This window comes from Mercurialis annua, linkage group LG3, assembly GCF_937616625.2.
Source record: "Mercurialis annua linkage group LG3, ddMerAnnu1.2, whole genome shotgun sequence".
Taxonomy (NCBI): Eukaryota; Viridiplantae; Streptophyta; class Magnoliopsida; order Malpighiales; family Euphorbiaceae; genus Mercurialis; species Mercurialis annua.
In genome coordinates this window covers 217,261-236,868 of record NC_065572.1, presented here as the reverse complement: position 1 = coordinate 236,868, position 19,608 = coordinate 217,261, and the positions used below count along the sequence as shown (strand labels likewise).

The 19,608-nt window shown below is 36.6% G+C and overlaps 3 protein-coding genes across 3 annotated transcripts; 1 reads left to right on the top strand and 2 right to left on the bottom strand.

Moving 5' to 3' along the window:
- Positions 1–904: 904 nt before the first annotated feature.
- Positions 905–6,147, top strand: LOC126671811 (DNA replication licensing factor MCM2). Its single transcript, XM_050365615.2, has 17 exons — positions 905–1,210; positions 1,342–1,526; positions 1,806–1,984; positions 2,107–2,290; positions 2,385–2,604; positions 2,702–2,909; positions 3,117–3,251; positions 3,342–3,533; positions 3,625–3,797; positions 3,880–4,068; positions 4,145–4,261; positions 4,402–4,486; positions 4,570–4,722; positions 4,814–4,939; positions 5,042–5,224; positions 5,567–5,728; positions 5,815–6,147. The coding sequence occupies exons 1-17, from the start codon at positions 1,008–1,010 to the stop codon at positions 5,932–5,934; spliced, it is 2,814 nt and encodes a 937-aa protein (XP_050221572.1). The 5' UTR covers positions 905–1,007; the 3' UTR covers positions 5,935–6,147.
- On the bottom strand, positions 6,000–10,730 carry LOC126675194 (putative pentatricopeptide repeat-containing protein At3g11460, mitochondrial). Its single transcript, XM_056105307.1, has 7 exons — positions 8,626–10,730; positions 8,521–8,524; positions 7,168–7,248; positions 6,825–6,849; positions 6,593–6,666; positions 6,436–6,511; positions 6,000–6,356 (listed from the first exon to the last, which is right to left on the bottom strand). The coding sequence occupies exons 1-7, from the start codon at positions 10,611–10,613 to the stop codon at positions 6,034–6,036; spliced, it is 2,571 nt and encodes an 856-aa protein (XP_055961282.1). The 5' UTR covers positions 10,614–10,730; the 3' UTR covers positions 6,000–6,033.
- Positions 10,731–18,112: 7,382 nt separating this feature from the next.
- LOC126671471 (uncharacterized) lies at positions 18,113–19,257 on the bottom strand. The gene has a single exon (XM_050365239.2). The coding sequence runs from the start codon at positions 19,139–19,141 to the stop codon at positions 18,272–18,274; it is 870 nt and encodes a 289-aa protein (XP_050221196.1). The 5' UTR covers positions 19,142–19,257; the 3' UTR covers positions 18,113–18,271.
- Positions 19,258–19,608: the final 351 nt, after the last annotated feature.

Genomic DNA, 19,608 nt, shown 5'->3' with positions numbered 1-19,608 from the left:
AAATTGGATACAAATAATTTTTTTTACAAGGTCAGAGTATAAACGAAAAGAAAGTTCAAGGTGAATTTTTTTCTTCAAGTAATTAAGCCTTTATACAATGATAATTATTATCGATAAAAATTATCTTTCTTTTCACATATAATTCGAATACATGTAATCTAATCAAATTTGCAACTATTTATTCCTTTTAATAATCAATATTAAAACTTTTTTTATTTTTTTTATTGAATTTCATTCAAAGCTCAATTAAACTGTATTGAAAAAGTGCAAAAATAAAAGGCAATATAAAAGAATTTCATACGCTGTTTGATTTGTAGCTTTTTTTCCTTTATAGTTATATTTTATCTACTTGATAAAATTCATCATAAAATAAAATAACAATAATTTGTCAAATAATGATAAATAGATAAAATAATATTTGTTTTTTGAAAAAACAAAATTATTGTAGAAAACACCTAGATTGTTATGTTACATGCAGATAAATTGATGCTCTTAGTTAAGTACAATTTGTTAACTTATTTTATTATTTAAATAAAAATATTATTTGATCAAATATTTTATTAAATAATATATAAAATTGACTCTCATTTTATTTAACTAGTTAAGATAAGGATTCAACTATTTTTATTTGATTAAGATATCAATTTATTTATCTTATTAAGTTAACATAAAAATATAATTTCTATTTATTTAGAGTTAAAAAAAGTAAGAGTATAATGGTGAATATTTAGAATTTTCTTATTTTTGATAATAAAAAAATATAAAAATGAAATAATTCCATCAACATTAAAGGTCCGGTCCAATCTAAAGTATTTGTTTGTTCATTTCGGGGAGTGGGCTTATAAAGCCCAAGATAGACTGCAATAAAGAGAGAGCAAGTGTACGTGGTCGATACTGGCGCCAAAAGTTCCCGCCAAAGACACAAGAGGAAGAAGGTGTTTATGTGGGACATTTGGTTAATTGTGCCCTAGTTAGTTTACCCAAGTTGAACTAGAAAGACAGAAGAAATGGCCTCACCCTCATCCCCACCTGAATCACCAACAACTTCGGCCGGCTTCAACACAGATCAGCTACCTCACAACACCAGCCAGAACCTCTCCGACGACGATGGCGAGGCCTCCGTCGATCCACAGATTGTGCGCGACGAAGAAGAGGCGGATTTGGAAGAAGAAGAAGAAGGAGAAGATCTATTCAACGATAATTTCTTGGAGTATGTTCTTACTTACTTTTTTATTTACTCATTTATTACTAACATTACTTTTTCTAATCTACTAAGAAAAAACAAAATTTGTTATGCACTTGATAACTGCAAATTAATTAAAAAGAATTGGATGGATACAGTGACTATCGGGGAATGGAAGAGCACGATCAGTATGAATCGCTGGGATTGGATGACTCGATGGAAGATGAGAGGGATTTGGATCAGATAATGAAGGACAGGAGGGCTGCTGAGGTCCACCTGGATGCGCGTGACTCCCGCCTCGTTTCCGGCCGCAACAAGCTCCCCGAACTCCTCCATGACCATGGTAGCCCTTCCCATTTTTCACTTTTACTTCATTTCCCCTTATTTTCTATATAGTCATCCACTCAATTCATTTATTTGGTAATTGCCATCACTCTTCTCTAATCTCTATTTATGAACTCCAACTTTGTGTGCGTATGTGTTTTATTCCTTATGCTCTTGCTCATGCATTTACAGCAGATTTGATGAATGCTTTTTGAATTGGATCTCAGAGGCTAATTAATGCATTCCCAGCCTTGTCTTTTAACAACACTCTCATTTTAATATATGATTTTGATTGCAGATACTGATGACGACAGCTATAGGCCTTCTAAGAGGTCTAGAGCTGATTTCAGGCCTCCTGCCTCTCAAAGAAGCAACGACGATACTGATGCTATGCAAAGCTCACCTGGAAGACCTCAGCGTGCTCATTCTAGAGACGATGTGCCCATGACCGATCCAACTGATGATTACCCCTATGAGGTAATCCATTTTTTTCATCCTTGTTTCTCATTCCTATTTTTCAGTAACCCCCTGTGTGTGTTCATAAAAAAATAAAATGTCTCAGATTAAACCTCAATATCAAAGGTCAATTTTTGATGCAGGATGAAGATGGGGATGAGGGAGAGTTTGAGATGTATCGAGTCCAAGGAACGCTAAGGGAGTGGGTCACCAGAGATGAAGTCCGTCGTTTTATCTCCAAGAAGTTCAAGGAATTTCTTATGACCTATGTGAAGAAAGGTCATGAGGATTTTGAATATGTACGTCTGGTAAATGAGATGGTGTCAGGTAAAGCTTCTCTTCATACTTGAAGCTATTCCACTTTTGTTGCCAAGCCATTGCCATGAACTGCTCATTTAACTTAGTGATATTGCATTTGCAGCTAATAAGTGTAGCTTGGAGATCGATTATAAACAATTTATCTATGTCCATCCAAATATTGCCATCTGGCTTGCGGATGCGCCTCAATCTGTCTTAGAAGTCATGGAGGAAGTTGCTGGAAGTATTGTCTTTAAATTACATCCAAATTATAAAAATATCCATCAAAAAATTTATGTCCGTGTTACCAACTTACCAGTTTATGATCAGATCAGGAACATAAGGTAATGTTGATACCTTATTGTGCGTTTAATATGGTTGACATGAAGTTCCCCCTTTCCTTCATTGTTTAAACTTGGGCCCATGAGTTCTAATTTTCAGGCAAATTCACTTAAATACCATGATTCGCATTGGGGGAGTTGTGACTAGACGCTCTGGAGTATTCCCGCAGTTGCAGCAGGTAAAATATGATTGCAACAAGTGCGGGGCTATTTTGGGACCGTTCTTTCAGAGTTCATATTCAGAAGTCAAGGTTGGTTCTTGCCCCGAGTGCCAGTCAAAAGGACCATTCACTGTCAATATTGAGCAGGTAAGTTGTCTATCTTGTGTACCCTTTATTTTATCTGCTGTAGTATGTTCAATTGAATTAAACTCCCTCTTTGACACTAAGAGATGAGCTATGTGTTTTTTGTTAATATCTAAACTTTTTCTTTCCACGAGAATATTTTTCAGCTGAATAAATTTTGTTAAGAAAAGATTACAACTCATCTACAATTCTGTTCTTGCCTTAATGCAGACAATTTACAGAAATTACCAGAAACTTACACTCCAAGAAAGTCCAGGCATTGTGCCTGCTGGTCGGCTTCCAAGATACAAGGAAGTGATATTGTTGAATGATTTGATTGATTGCGCCCGTCCTGGGGAAGAAATTGTATTGTTCTTTCCTTTGGCTTGTTTGTTTCCTTTTATATGATTTCTTGATGACTAGTGTCTCATGTCCTATATTACTTTCGTGCTTTAGGAGGTCACTGGCATATACACAAATAACTTTGACTTATCTTTGAACACAAAGAACGGATTTCCTGTGTTTTCCACTGTCATTGAAGCAAACCATGTGACAAAGAAGCAGGATCTCTTTTCTGCTTACAAACTTACACAGGAGGACAAGGAAGAGATTGAGAGGCTTGCTAAAGACCCAAGGATAGGAGAAAGGGTTCGTTACCATTAATTCTATGTCAATCATGTTTCAGTTAAATTAACACAAGCTGCCCATTTCTGAATATTTCTATCAACTGAATGCCCAGATTTTCAAGTCAATTGCTCCATCAATCTATGGTCATGAGGATATCAAAACTGCAATAGCTCTTGCCATGTTTGGAGGCCAAGAGAAAATGGTCAAAGGGAAGCACAGACTCAGAGGAGATATCAATGTTCTTCTCATGGGCGATCCAGGCACAGCAAAATCTCAATTCTTGAAGTAAGAGATATTTCAGAGAAAATTTAGAGTGATTGATGTGTCTAATGATCATGTGGCATTTAATCTGGGATTATCTTTTAAGGTATGTTGAAAAGACTGGGCAGAGAGCTGTGTACACTACTGGTAAAGGAGCTTCAGCTGTAGGTCTAACAGCAGCAGTGCACAAGGACCCAGTGACAAGAGAGTGGACCCTAGAAGGAGGAGCCCTTGTTTTAGCTGACAAAGGAATCTGTCTTATTGATGAGTTTGACAAGATGAATGATCAGGACAGGTTAGAAATGCTTGTTATTACTATTTCTTTTACAGTTATTATCATTGCAAGGAGTTAAATCGCAATCCATCAACAGGGTGAGCATCCATGAAGCAATGGAGCAGCAGAGTATTAGCATATCAAAGGCAGGTATTGTTACTTCTCTTCAGGCTCGCTGCTCTGTCATTGCTGCTGCAAATCCGGTTGGAGGAAGGTACGCAAGTAAAAAAAGACATCTTACATATGCACTTGATTGATTAGCTCTGGGTCTTCCTGACTTTAACATTTACGATAATCATATCAAATTTTAAAGACTCCTGAATTTCTTAACACAGTACTTGTACCTATTCACAGATATGATTCCTCAAAAACATTTTCACAAAATGTGGAGCTGACTGATCCCATCATTTCTCGTTTTGATATCCTTTGTGTTGTTAAGGTGATTCTTCTGCAAATTCAGTCGTTCTTTTTACCAAGTCCATTAGCTAACACTAACATTGGAAATTTGATAATTAATTGCAGGATGTAGTAGACCCTGTTGCAGATGAGATGCTAGCAAAGTTTGTAGTTGATAGTCATTTTAAGTCACAACCTAAGGGTGGCAATACTAATACAGATGACTTGAGTGAGTCTCAGGAAGGGGGTATGGCATCTGCCAGGTCCATTGATCCAGAGGTCCCATTCTCTAATACCGTTTCTAGTGGTGTCTAATATTGTTTGACCTCATTTCTGTAGATGTTTAACAATGAAGAATATTTTCTTCCAGATTCTTCCTCAAGATTTGCTGAAGAAATACATAACTTATGCTAAGTTGAACGTATTCCCAAGGTTGCATGATTCTGATATGGAAAAACTAACACAAGTTTATGCTGAACTACGGAAAGAATCTTCGGTGTGTTTCTATTGCTTCTTGTAATCTGAGTGTCAATTACGGGTTATACCTCTTTTGACTGATGATTGCATCATGTCTTACTGTTTCATTGTGTGTTTGCAGCATGGCCAAGGAGTTCCCATAGCAGTGAGACATATAGAATCAATGATACGGATGTCTGAAGCACATGCCAGAATGCATCTCAGGCATCATGTTACAGAAGAAGATGTTGACATGGCAATACGAGTTCTTCTAAATTCCTTTATTTCAACACAGAAGTATGGGGTTCAGAGGGCTCTGCAAAAGGTATCGTAAGAGATTGCTTTACTTCGTAGTATTTTCTAAGCTCCTGCTCTTTTCTCAACATAATACATAATACTATGCATGCATCTCCTAACAAGGATTAATAGCATTTCTTTGCCATGTAAAAAACTTTAACAGAAAAGAGCTACATATTAAAATGTGATGTAACAGTGCGTATTTGCTAAATGTGGCCTGTCTTGGTTCTTGTTGACTCATCTCTAGGGAAATATGATGGGTCTGTTTGTTCACCAAAGCAAATACAAGTTTCAAAAGCTCATGCATGCCCTGATACAATGTGGGTTTCACTTAAGAATAGCTAAACTATAATGTTCTTTATTTTTGCAGAGTTTCAGAAAGTATATCACCTATAAGATGGATTACAATAGAATGCTTCTAAATCTACTGCAAGAGCTTGTGAATAGGGCACTGCGCTTTGAAGAAATTATATCTGGCTCTATTTCAGGGCTTACCCACATTGATGTGAAAGTCGAGGATTTGCGAAACATGGTAATGCAAACCTGCACTTTGATTCACTCAGTTTCTTAGGAAAATAATAGTGCATCGCATTAATTTTGTATTAAACTTTTGAGCAGGCGGAAGAACGAGGAATCAGTGATCTAAACCCCTTCTTTATCAGCATTGATTTTACTGCAGCAAATTTTGAGTTGGATAGTGAAGGTCAAGTGATTAAGCATCGTCTTCCAAGACAATGATGAGACTAGCTAAAAAATTAAGAGCGCGGTGAAGCAGCATCTAAAGAATGATTTGGAGATGTGAATCACATAATGGTGGAATATTTATTTTTGTGTAAATCACATAATGGTGCAATAGGCATGAACATTATCTTCACTGAAAAGATGAACAGTGTTATCACTGACTGTTTCGTAGGCCTGGTCTGGGAAGTATCCATGCACATTTTCATTAAAGCCATGTCTGTAGTAGTTATAGGAAGTAGTATAAGTAGATTCATCCAAATACTGAGCTGCGTAAGGATAATATTCAGAGTCGTAGGGGAACGGCCAAAACTCGGCCTTTCTTCCTGTCCTCCGTACAACCTTAAGCACCTTTCTCTGCTCCACATATCCTGTTACAGTCACCTTCTGCTTATCCATGTCTATTTCCAAGCTATCAACACCTGCAATATATTTGATTCTGACTCTATTATAGATATGATTAAATATACACAGGAGACAAGATAACAATGAAACTCTTGCCTTGCATTTTGGAGATTGCTCTTCTTATTCTCTTCTCGCATCCCTGGCAGTCCATATGAACTGAAAGCTCCACAATCTTATGCATGCAAAGGTTGTGCTAGTTATTACACTTGTATATTTCAATTGACATCCTCAAAGAAAGTAAAGGAAGACTTACAGACATGGCATTTGACGGTTTTGAGCCCCCACTTCGCCATCCAAACATTATTTTAATGAGCATGCATTTTATTTCTCAATGTCTCTGCTTTTATAATACAAGCATCTTATCTCTGCTTACAAATATCCACTTGCTTAATTTCTTCAATTTTTGTGTAGAGGTGGCTTGTCACGCAAGTTTTGGCTAACCATATATGTTCACTTATTTCTCAAAAAAATAATTGATAAATCACCAAATGAGATCCGAGCTCCACCAGTCTACACAGACATCAAACAGAGGTCAGAAAGAACTACGGTGGGATTATCGGACGTTCACTCCGACGCTCAAGTGAGATTTCTGAGTAAGGAAGAAGAAGAAGAGAAAAGAGGAATAACGTTCAGAGTAGAGAAAAAAAATTACCTAGGGTTTGCCCTTAAACCCCATATTTATAGTTAGGGTTTAAGGACAAACCTTACCTTACTGGCAGGCTGTGCTTGGAGTGGTCCCTAAAAAATGGTTATGTCTACGTGGAGGATATTCCTGCGTGAGGCGCAAGTTGTTAGGTGTGTCAGGTGGAGGGAACATTCCTCACACACCTGTCCGAGGATCTTCTGTGGTCCCAAGATCTGGTACACGTGGGTGTACTCGTGGGCCAAACCTCGGAGCTCGGTCAAAGCCTGAAGCTCGGATTGTTCAGACCTTACTCCGGTATCCCGAAGTTAGGGTCGTCTGTACCGAGCTTTCATGTCTCTCGTCCGGAGCTCGGATAGAATCTTCGATCCGACCTTATTAGAAGAACGCATCTCGTACGATGTTCGAATGTTCATCGATCCGGTGACCCCCCAGGTCGCGTGGTCTATGATTTAGGAGAAGGTCGGAAGTTGTCATTAAGTCGGTGAAATGCTTGACTTAGCGATGTTTGTTCTTGACGAGGTTGCTTCGCCCCTATTAGATGTGCTACGTTATCAATAATCAACTATTGGTGGCATCATTGGCGGTTTATTGACGTTTACATCCTTCCTTGAATGATAACTCTATTTTCAATTCAAAAATTATAAAAGTAGTAGTCAATTTTGGATTTGATTTTACTAAGGAAAAGAAATTGTTGCAATTTTTCTTTGTCGTGTTCCTTCCAGCTTATTTTTTTTGGCTCGAAGGATATATTTTTACGACAACCATTAATCAATTATGGGGACGAAAGAATAGAGAAGTGGGGAATATGACAGAATATGTTCTCTTCTTTAGTTTTTTATGTTTTAATGGCAAAATATTGATTTAAACGCTGAGAGTTTATTAGGAAAGGAGAATGTAATAAGAGACAGTGAGACATGATAAGAGCAAAGACGGATAAGAGCAAAATGGAATAGTGAGAGGACCACCGTCAGAAAGCAAGTGATGAAATGTTGTTTGATTTGATATGGCATTGGCAAGTAAATGTTCAAGTTGAGGAATATGTAATATGGATGGTTGGAAGGAAGGAAGCATATATGAGGAATTTGTTCTCTTGTTTTGGCAGCATCATCTAATTGAATTCATTCTCTCCGAATCAGGAATGTGTTTGTGTAGCCTTACTACTCAGATTGTAGGCCTTGCTTCGTTGGGTTTAATAGATTAGGGAAGTAGAATTTAAATTTTGAGTCTAAAATCCACTTGATAATTATCATCAATGGTGGTGTACAAAAGTATTTCACGTGTGGCCATTGGGTAATTATTCTTTTGTAGGGTCTCCATGTGAAATTTTAAATTTTTTTGCTCCATAACTAATGAAATTCCATGGAAGAAATCTTCTTTCGTTAATGAATAATAGGCTGGTCTTTTTTCCTGTAGTCCTCTGATGCTCAAATTAGAATAGATAGAGAAAGAAGAGAAATTTGTTTTTATAGGAATTATTTTCAATGTATGTTACTTGGCGCTGTTTGTGCAAAGTGTTGTTTTGGAGAATCGAATACCAGCCTTAAGCACAAAATGTTACTCGCTCATTTCATCATCTAATGTGAAGGACCTCCTACCTCACATGATTTTATAGAAAAATATTAAACAATCAAATGATTCACCAAAAATCCCTGCATGAACAAATTCCATCCTTAAAATGATGGAAACAATTAGAGTCCTTTATGATTATCTCCCGCTCTACTAATTTAGATATAATCTTTGCAGAATGATGGCAGCTTTTACACACACCATGATTTTTCACAACACGAATTGTTGTCCCTGTCGGCATACTAATGAGCCCAAAACAAAGCGCCAGCATTTCGCTGTGATTACTGCTCTCTCGCTCTTCTTCTAACTCATGTAGGCTAAAAAGGGAAGCTACCTTAAGTGTTTCAACTTCCATTTGCTTCATTAAACGTTGCATCTCTCTATATATTCTTTCTGATTTTGGATGGGAAACGTCTTCCGTTGCAAATGTGTGCACTTTATTGCGGGATTCTATCCAACTATACGCTTTCTTAGTCTTCAAACCCGTGTCTTTTATCTTTTGTTTCAGTTTGTCAACCATTTCCCATTTTCTGCTGGCAGCATACCAGTTCGACAGTAACACGTAGTTTTCAGCATTAAAAGGTTCCAACTCACAGAGCTGCTCAATGACCTGCTTTGCGGTTTTCACTTGCTGGTGGATCTGGCACCCATCTAACACTGCTCTCCATGCTTCTCCACTCCCTCCAATCTGATGCTCTTCAATAAAGCCTATTGCATTGTCAAAAAGTGAGGCACGAGCTAGAAGAGCAACCATAAGAGCGTAATGCGTGACATTAGGTTCCTTAATACAGTCGAAGTATAACTTTCCTTCCTCAACCATGCATGCACTAGTACAACAATGGAGGACAGCTGCGTATGTGAATTGATCAATCTCTATGGTTGGGTCCTTCTCCAGCTTTCGGAACAACTCGACTCCAACTTCACCTTGACCATGTAAACTAAATCCTAACATCATCACAGTCCATGAAATAACATCTCTCTCCTTCATCCCAACAAAAATCTGTGAAGCACACTCTAGGAAACCAGATTTAACGTACATGTCCATAACAGCATTTTGGACAGCAACATTAAGATTCATACCATTTCTTAGCAAGTATGCATGAACCTCTTTCCCATGCTTATGAGCTGCTGGTCTTGCACAAGCAGGGAGAATGCTACAAATTGATAGCGAGTCGGGTTTTATTCCAGCAACAGTCATCTGCCGAAACAATTTGAGAGCTTCATTAAATCCACCAATACTCGCATACCCACCAATGATCTCTGTCCATGAAATAACATCTTTAAGGGGCATTTGATCAAAAGTTTTCCGAGCATCTTCGATGCAGTCGCAATGAATATACATTTGCAAAAGTGAATTGCTGACCAGAAGGTCAGAATCCAGTCCAAATTTCATGGCAATGCCATGCACATATCTTCCATGCTGCAGTGATTTTAACATCCCGCAAGCAGCAATAGCTGTTGCTAAGGCTGGAGGGTCAATTTGAGAGCCGAAGTTCAACATTTGATAAAATGTAGAAACAGCCAAATGAGGCTTATTTTGCAGCAAGTAGAGCCTAGCTAAGACAGTCCCAGAAACCGAATTGCCTGGTGGAGAATGATCAAAGAGCCACTTAGCAGATTCAGTGCTGTGAAGATGGCCATACATATCTATCAAAGAAGAAATGACATACTGGTCGGAAGAGAAGCCGAGCTTTAAGGCCTGGCCATGGATCTGTTTGCCGAGAGAGAGGTTGGTGGAGAGGCGAGAAGCCTTCAAGACGCGGGGGAGAGTACGGCGGTCAGGAAGAGCGCCCCGAAGGAGCATGTGAATATAAACAGAGAGAGCGGGGAGGGGCTCTTTATCGGTCAAATGGGCGTGGATAAGCTGGTTCCAAGCAAAAGTATCTGACAGAGGCATTTCATCGAGCACTTGACAGGTGAAACCCAAACTCCCAGAATTGAGCGAACAGGGTCGGACGGAATGTTCCTTGGACGGTAATAGTGTTGCATAGTGATTATGAGATTTGACAAAACTGGAAATTGTTCTACTTGTTGTTGCAGACGAAATGAGATGGATATCCATGCCCTTTATTTAGTAATCAATTTACATATGATATGAATGTAAATCAATTTTTCACTCTTTACTCTCTCTCTCTCTCTCTCTTCACTTCTTATTTCTTTCTCCCACTTCAACTTACTTGACATGTAGAGTTTTATTTTAAATTTACATAATCCTAAAATTGATTTAGAATTAGATTTATCTTTACTTATTGCATGTTTGTATTTTTTTTATCATCCATATACATATTTGTAATTAACTTGAGAGAATCACAATCCTTCAAACTTCTATCTCTATTTGGTGTGGTTGTGTCACGACCCAATCTCATGGGCCGAGACACGCGCTAAAAAACGGGAGTGATAGCTCCGAAACCCGTAGCAAGCTTAAAACATAAAATAATATTTTTCGCAAACATCAAATATCATGCATGACAGTTATAAACATGTGTCATGCTCCACAGATGCCAGGCTATACATTTTCCTCTGGCAATCACAAAACAATAATAACGCAGCAAGCATAAAACATTCATAACTTTAAAACCTTAAAGTTATATATACAGAAAACCGTTTGATACAGACTGGAATACAAAACATCTATCTACTGCAGCTCTAAGAGTAAAGTACTGTTTCTTTACATACTTTTCAAAATATCAGACTTCTGGATGAAGGATAGAAGTCCGCTGCTTCAAAAAAAAATCACCTGAGAGGAAAACTGTAAGGGGTCAGTATATGGGAATATACTGAGTGAGTTCATACATTTACTAGTAAGTATTCGTATAAAACGTATAGCAATGCAATAGTATTCAAATTACGGCCAGCCAAGTACAAGATCTGATTGAAATCCTAATCTTCGAACATGTCAATCATATATAATCAAATTAAATTGATCCAAATGGTCCGGCCCGAGAGTTATTCCTACTCAACCACGTCAGCCGCAACCAACCTTTTAATCCCAAAATGTGGGTCCAACCCACTAGATACGGGGTTCAGGTTACTTTAACCGAGTTCTCGCTCGTATCGCATTCATATATCCAACTTCGAAATTCATATTCATAATCAATTTCACAGCTGTAGTAAATCAAAAATGGTGATCACGCAGTCCTATTTCCGCTCAATAGGTAGCACGTTCCATCAGATCAATACTGATTTTAAACCAATCATATACGTATTTCATGTCAAAATATTGCATTGAAAGCATTCAATTCAAAGGGTTTTTTCTTAATCTGTGCCTACGGGGCTTTTAAAATTACAAATTTGTGCCTGTTTGAAAATTATTCCCAATTTAGTGTCTGGGACCACGCAATCCGCGATTTAAAATCGCGGATTGCGCGGTAATCCGCGATTTTAAATTGCGGATGGGGTTAATTAGAAATTAACCCAGTTTAATGCAATCCGCGATTTAAAATCACGGATTTCACCTTTACAGTTTCAGTGGATACCTTCAGCCATCATGTAACAGCCGAATCAATAGGTTAATTACCATAAATAAATTCAATGACAACAAGGAATGGAAGAATGGATTTATATCTGAAACTTCTCACGTGGCACTTCCCCTTTTGTATATTGTTAGTGGTTCAAATTCAGAAGTGATTTTATGGAAAAGTGCCACGTGGTCATTCAGAAATGATTTTATGAAAAAGGGTCACTAGTTAATATTACTTGCATTTTCTTAGTAAGCTCTCTATTAGTCTTGGTTTATATTATAACTTATGTGCTATTTTAGCTTCAGAGAAAAACAACATACATGTCAGTTTTTTACTTTGAATATTGTGATAAAATTCATCCGAGAACTAGGATCCACAATCCGCGAAATCAAATCGCGGATTGCATGTGATTATGTTAATTACTCTTTTATGGAGTAATTAACATGATCCGCGATTTAAAATCGCGGATCACCACGCAATCCGCGATTTTAAATCGCGGATTGCGTGGTTACAGGCACAAAAGTGGAATTTCGTTTCAAACAGGCACAAATTTGTAATTTTAAAAGCTCCGTAGGCACAGATCAAGCAAAAATCCCAATTCAAATGTAAAGCAATATAAAATATTTGCTTGTATAAATACTTTAAAAGTAAATTATGTAGACTCACTGAAAACATTTATCCAAAAATATGTCGGGGCTCAGAAACGTCAAGCTTCTCGAGCTCCTGGTCCAGCTGCTTCTTGCCTCGCCGGACCTAAAATGATTTAAAAATTGACTCACATCAGAATCCTATTCCAAGATTGACTCTACACTCGAGACATAATACGCTAAACTTATTAACTATCGTGCTTCTCACATGTATATTCCGATAAACGATATCTAACTCGCTTACGGTTTGTATCACTTTCCGAATCAATTCTCGTTTACCTTTATTAGGTCAAACAACTCACGTTAATCAATTACTGATCGATTTCAACCTCGATATGCATGTACGACAAATTTCTCAAAAACGGGTCGATCGGCTGATTCATTGTGCGTGCGCACGTCTGCCTGTGTGGTCGCACAGGGGACTGTGCGCCCGCACAGTTACAAGATTGTGCGCTTGCACAGTCACAAGACTGTGCACCGCACAGTCGAATTGTGCTGTAATACCCAAAAAGATTCAATTATCTAATTGGGCCACGTGTCCAGCCTTGAGTCGCCGGAGTGGTGATATCGGAAAGTTTTCCGAGAAATTAAGGTAAATAAATTTTAAGTAGGTCGGTCTCGGGAAAATAATTTTGCGGAATTTAATATTATATTTCAATTATAAAGTTGGAATTGGAATTAAGAGGAAAAATATCAAGAAAAGTTCCAAAATAAAGTTCAGGGACTAAAGTCGTAATTTAGCCAATTACGTCTCAAGAACGGAAATTATAAGTTTTGACGGGAAAATATAAATTCTCGAGTCGTATTATTTATTGGATATAAATAATACGTATAAGTTATGATTAAAGCGTTAATTGATTTAGTTGTGGATTAAATGGAACAAAACAAAAGTTCAAAAAACAAATTGTAACATAAGAAGAAAAAAAGGACTAAAACAAACTTTTAACTATATATCTATACTATATATAAAAATACGGATGAGGGGGCAGGCAAATTTACTGAATAATCCTTTTCAGTTTACTATTAAGTAAAGGTTTTATAGTCATTAACTAATTAGTTATTTAATTAATCACTATTTTAATTAAAGTTCTAATTAGAATAGGTAGCTAAATTGCCTGCAGTTAAATCTTTAGTATGTAAAAAATAACTAAATTATCTCCAAATTAGTAGGAATACATATCTTTTAGTTTGATTAAACTACAAAATTAAAATATTATATTTGGTCAATATATTATTATTTAAATTTCTATCTTATTATTTAAAAAAATATTATTAATAAAATTAAGTTAATTATTTAATTATGGTTATTATATTTACTTTTACAAAAATTCTTAACTAATTTAATATTAATTATAAATAAAAAATTGATATAATTATAATAAATTAACTAATATGTTCACTGAGGCTTTGCGTTACGAGGCACGTGCATAGCACGTAATGCAAAATTAGTGTATATATATATATATATATATAAGTTTCATTTGAAAGAAAGGATCAGATGAAGGAATCCAGAAGCTTCATCATACTCGATCAAAACTTCGTTCGCTCGCCGTTCCGCCGTTCGACGTCCGGTTCAAGCGATTTTCGCGTCGATTTGTTCGGAATTTCATCCTCTACTGATTTCAAGCTTCGTTTCAAGGTAATATTTCGAGATTGGATGTTAAATTTGAATAAAAAGGGGGTTGTTTTGTATTCTAAGTTAATGATTTGAATTTTTGTCGATATTGGCTTGATTTTAGCGTTTTTAGAAAAACAGAAGTGCGGGTTTCGGTGGAAATGAGGTTTTATAGGTGCAAGGAGTGTCGGGGTGCGGCGGAGCGCCCGAAAACAGAGTTTCTGGGGCTGTGCGTGGCGAGGCCCTACTGTGCGCCCGCCCGCACAGGCTGTGCGAACGCACATCCATAGTGTGCGGACGCACAATGCCCGTGCGCGCCCGCACAGTGGGTCTGGAGGACCAAAATGGGCTTTTAGCCCTAATTGAACCGGATTTCGATATTTTCAATATTAGACCCTAAAATTTAATTACGGACCCTGATAATTTAAACAGTAAGGTTTTAGCTCGACGTTTCACACGAGTCACGATAACGAGAAACGTTAAGAATATTATACGATTCTCGAATACAAGAAGCGGAGTTCGATATATTGTGAATACGATAAAGGAACATCGAGTTCACGAATAACATTAGGCATAAAACTAAAACCTAGAATATAAAAATATTATAGTATAAACATAAAATTCACATCTAACTATTAAACGTTTTATCAGTCGTGTTAGCAAGCAATGAGAGCACTAGACGAGGACTAGCACGAGCATATTACCATATCGACCTCATTATAGAGTGGATAGCGGTCATAGTTAGTTGCACTTTACTCTCGTGTATTATATATTAAAGTTATTTAATATTATATTTTATATATACGTGTATTGTTCATACGCATCGCATTATATATGATTGATTTAAAGGTTATATGTTTCTATCAAGTTTTTATACGAGAAACTAGTATGCGATCCGAAGAAACTAGCTACCTATTGGGTGTCAATAGGCTGTGTGATCACCAGTATCGAGTCAGTCTAGTGTGTTTATATATGATAAATATATATATATATATATATATATATATATATATATGAATATGAATACAAATTTTAAAGTTGGACAATGAATTCGATACGAGTGAGCACTCGGTTACGGTGTAACCTGGAGTCCCCGTATCTAGTGAGTTGGACTCACACTTTGGGATTAAGAGATTGGTCACGATCGGCGTGGTAGAGTGTGAACACTCCCGGGTCGGACCATTTGGATCTGTATGATTTGAATATTCGTAAGTTGTGTCACATGATAGGATATTAGTTTCGAACGGATCAAATACCTGTTATATGTATTACTTTTATATTATTGTTTTCTTGAAATGCGATGCTATGTTTTTATATTAATACCGTTAGTAAAATGCAAACTCACTCAGTATTTTCCCAAATACTGACCCCTCACTTTTGATGTCTTTCAGGGGCTTAGTGTCGGGACCTAGCTAGACGCCAGTTTTGAGATCCGGAAGTCAGCTACGTATGCATAGTTCATTGACTTCCGTAGTGCTGCAGTAGTGGTCCTGTGTCGACAGAGTCGTAGCCTAGACAGCAGTACATTTTGATTGTACATATTACTTGTTGTTTTGTTATATATTTTTTGTAGGCTACGTACAATATGTTTGTTCACGACACCAGATGTCGGTGATATGTTTGATACACTAACTTATGTATAAAGTACCGTAAGGACAGTTCGTACAGGGTACGGTAACTAGAGCCCACGAGGTTATCAGAATAGTTAGTGTAAATATTTGCGTATATATGTTATACATGTTAGCTTCCGTTTGCAAATGTATTGTATTATATTTGCGAAAAATTGATAATGGTTTTAGGCTTGCTACGGGTTCCGGAGCTAACACTCCCGTTCCCTAGCGCCGGTCTCGGCTCCCGAGACTTCTCACCGGCGCGATTCCGACAAGCTTCTAACCAAAATTCGCATTCTCAACATCGAAACAACGTGTAATCAACTCGGAAACTCGAAATCTAAACTCAAAACGCTATAAATCGATCCTAATATCGTTAAAACGATAAAATCATTCCGTGGCCTAAAACATTAACTTGATATAACTTTAAATTTATCCATCCAAATGATAAAACGTCAAGCTTACCGCGATTCGCCGCTGAAATATGATCGATTCGAACTATAGAACGTCAGAAATGGACGAGAAACGGAGATCGAGCGACGGAACGTAAAGGAATCGACGAAGGAAAGAAATGAAAGAGCTGCTGGTTAGGCTCTAGATCCTTCCTTATGAAGGAAATCATATATATAACGGTTAAAACACATTTCGGTCCTTGAAACTTTTTAAAAATTTCAATTTAGTCCAAAATCTATCTGCGTCCAAATTTTAAACGGTCCCCGATTGACTCGAAACTTTTACCATAAATACTATAAAATATTTCGCTGACCTTGGCGAAATAATTTCTGTTACGGGATTTATATTTTATTTTATATTAATTTTCGAAGTTATTTCCTTAAATCCCGCTAATTCACTTAATAAAAATTATTCTAAATTCCCGATATAATTAAATTAAATCATTCTTAATTTAATTTATCGAAATTCTCGACACATGATATGACTTAATTACGTTAAAATAATTGGGATATTACAAATTGGTAATAATTTATAATAAAATCTAGTCATGTAATTAGAAAAAGTGTTCCGATTTCCTCGGATGATGATTCATAATTTTGGCTCTAAGTCCTAAATTTTAATCAACAACAATTATGTAGTCACTAAAACTAGTCTCACTCTGCCTCCTTGATATCTTTTATTTTTTTTTATTTAGTTTTAAAAGTTAATTTTTTAAAAGATAAAATTAAAAAAGCATTGAAATATTTAACATCACTAATTTTATTTCACATGCTAATATCACTCCTTAATTTATAGTAGCAAGAGACAAAGAGTAGATAGTTAAATCATTGTAAAAAATTAATTTAATTAAGTAGATAATATATACTATATTATAAAAAAATTAAATAAACAAACTTGTTTTTAATTAGTAAGTAAATGTACATAAAAATTTAAATTAATTAAATAAAAAATTGCTACAATAATTAAAAGGTGCATGTTTCATAATTTTGTACTCCCTCCGTCCCAATAGAGTTGTACACTTTGAGAAATTCTTTTGTTCCAAAATTTTGTCCACTTTCAAAAAATAACTAATTTTTACAATTAATTTTTTTATATTATCCCTATTTAAAATCCACTAATGAGTAAATTAAAAATGGACCCTATATTAAATAGGGATATGATAAAAAAATAAGGAAAATTTTATAAAATTTATGAGCAATAATTACTTTTCTTAAACTGTGTGATAAAGATAAAGTGGACGATTTTATTAGTACGGAGAGAGTAATATATAATAAAATATAGATATAAAACGTTTCATATTACTTTGGATAAAATATAGTCCTAGTATTAAACCATGTGCGCTACAGTAGAAGCACACGCTCACGCCCAATACAAAATCCATTCTAAGAGTTGGAGCTAGAAATTAGCATAGACATTAACATTTTCCCGAAAAAAAATGTGGATGATGACATACTTTGACCGTTGATTTGTCTTTAATGTCTCAATTTGGTTGCATGCCTCTTTTTCTTCATTTTCCTTCAAATTTGGCCAACCCAATTCCCATCACTGTCCCATCCCATGCCTCAAATTTGATCCACCCACCACTTTTCTTACTAATTTGTTGACCAGTTTTCTCAACGTTTCAGTTTTTTTTTTAATAATTTTTAACTGCTGCATGTTTACAATTTGATCGCAACTGTTTCACTTTAATTAATAATTCAATTCCATTTCGATTTTTTGTAATTAAGAATAATGACATGAGCAGAAGATGAGCTACATTTATCTTTGGAGATCAATTGAGAATAAAACATTTACTGTTCAGAATGCTTGCCTTTTTTTTTTCCTTTAGTATCAAAAATTTAGTGGGACTATTGACCAGTTTTACAAAGTAGATCAGGGATCATTACATGAATAGATAAATGAGGAGACGATATATATTAGTTAGTAAGCAACCTTCATTGTTTTCTTAATTTGATCTTGATCTTGGACTTGGATTTGGAAGTAGGTTTTGGGTAGAGATGGTGTTCCGATGCAGATTTAGATATTTGCGCGAGTTTGGAGTGGGGTTTGGAACAATGTTTTGGGTCCGATAAAGATTTAATAGTTGTAGGCTTTTGTGTGACTTTGGAACAAGATTTTGTGTTGAGATGGTGTTCGGATGAAATGACTTTGGACTGAGATTTCTTCATTCCAAAGGAAGAAAGCTTCCTCTTGTTCTTCTCCCTGATGGTCTCCAGTTTGGGCTTCCATTGACGCGATCTAACAAGCACCCCATAGTGTTTTTGTAGCTCAGGAGTGGTGCAAACTCTGCTCCAGCTTTCCTCAACGGATTTACTCTCTTCCATTAACTCAGATATGAAATCCTCCGAAACTCTTATTCTGAGACACCCAGATGGAGTCTTCTGAATATCAAAGGCTTGGCAAGTGGCTGCCTTCTTCAGGAGAGACTGTGTGGGCATCTGCGGAAGCTTGGAAGTGCTGACAAAGGAAGCGATGGTGACAAAGGACAGCGCAGACTGGAAACAATGTTTGGGGAGGAGAAAATACTTGTGGCCGGGCACAAGCTGGTCGTCCACTGAAAGCGCAGGGATCTTCTGCCCTATAAAGAAAGAGTCGGAGCGGCATACCAAGTGCTTTGGGTACTCATCTAAAAGCTCCGACACGTGGATGGGGCGGTCATAGGTGTTCACAAGCCCATCTGATTTTATGAGTTTGACGGTCGCGGCGGGTGGCTGTGCAGGCCTCATATGGACGCACGAGATGTGGTTCCCCATCATCTGGAGGCACCACGGGAGCATATGCAGATTCACAAATTTGATTCTCATAATTCTTTTGCTTCTGAGCAAGTTGGGTTAGCGAGAGGTAGAAGAAAGCAGCAGCAGCAGCAGCCTTGGAGGCATTATATACATAGATAATGCTTCTCTGTGTTTTTGTTTTTTAGGGATATTCCTTGGGGTCAGTAAGTATAGAGTAGTAGACAATCTTTGACTCACTTGTTTGACTCCTACTTTTCCCTTTTCGCCTTCTTTTGTTTTCAAATTTTCAATTTCGTCCAACTCCCCCTAAATTAAATTAGTAATTTTCAATTTTGCTTTTGCTGTAGTATACAATTCCATCTTCCCTTTTGTCTTCTACTCTTGTTAGCTTTAGATTATAAAATCACTAATCATACAACATTCATTAAGTTTGTATCTTTCTATTCTACCTTCATTTACACAACACCATTTTTATATTATTAATCAAATTCGTTTAAGTTGCATAGAGATGGAATGCTAAGAGCATTCATCTAATT

What these genes read in the sequence shown, in the direction of transcription:
- LOC126675194 (XM_056105307.1), bottom strand. Translation starts at nt 10,613, where the DNA reads ATGGATATCCATCTCATTTCGTCTGCAACAACAAGTAGAACAATTTCC. An exon ending in CACAGAAGATCCTCGGACAG is followed by an intron (nt 6,850 to 7,167) that starts GTGTGTGAGGAA and finishes ATGTCTGTGTAG; the next exon opens with ACTGGTGGAGCTCGGATCTC. An exon ending in AACCGTCAAATGCCATGTCT is followed by an intron (nt 6,512 to 6,592) that starts GTAAGTCTTCCT and finishes TGCATGCATAAG; the next exon opens with ATTGTGGAGCTTTCAGTTCA.
- LOC126671471 (XM_050365239.2), bottom strand. Translation starts at nt 19,141, where the DNA reads ATGAGAATCAAATTTGTGAATCTGCATATGCTCCCGTGGTGCCTCCAG.
- LOC126671811 (XM_050365615.2), top strand. Translation starts at nt 1,008, where the DNA reads ATGGCCTCACCCTCATCCCCACCTGAATCACCAACAACTTCGGCCGGC. An exon ending in GGTAAATGAGATGGTGTCAG is followed by an intron (nt 2,291 to 2,384) that starts GTAAAGCTTCTC and finishes TTGCATTTGCAG; the next exon opens with CTAATAAGTGTAGCTTGGAG. An exon ending in CCAGGTCCATTGATCCAGAG is followed by an intron (nt 4,723 to 4,813) that starts GTCCCATTCTCT and finishes ATTTTCTTCCAG; the next exon opens with ATTCTTCCTCAAGATTTGCT.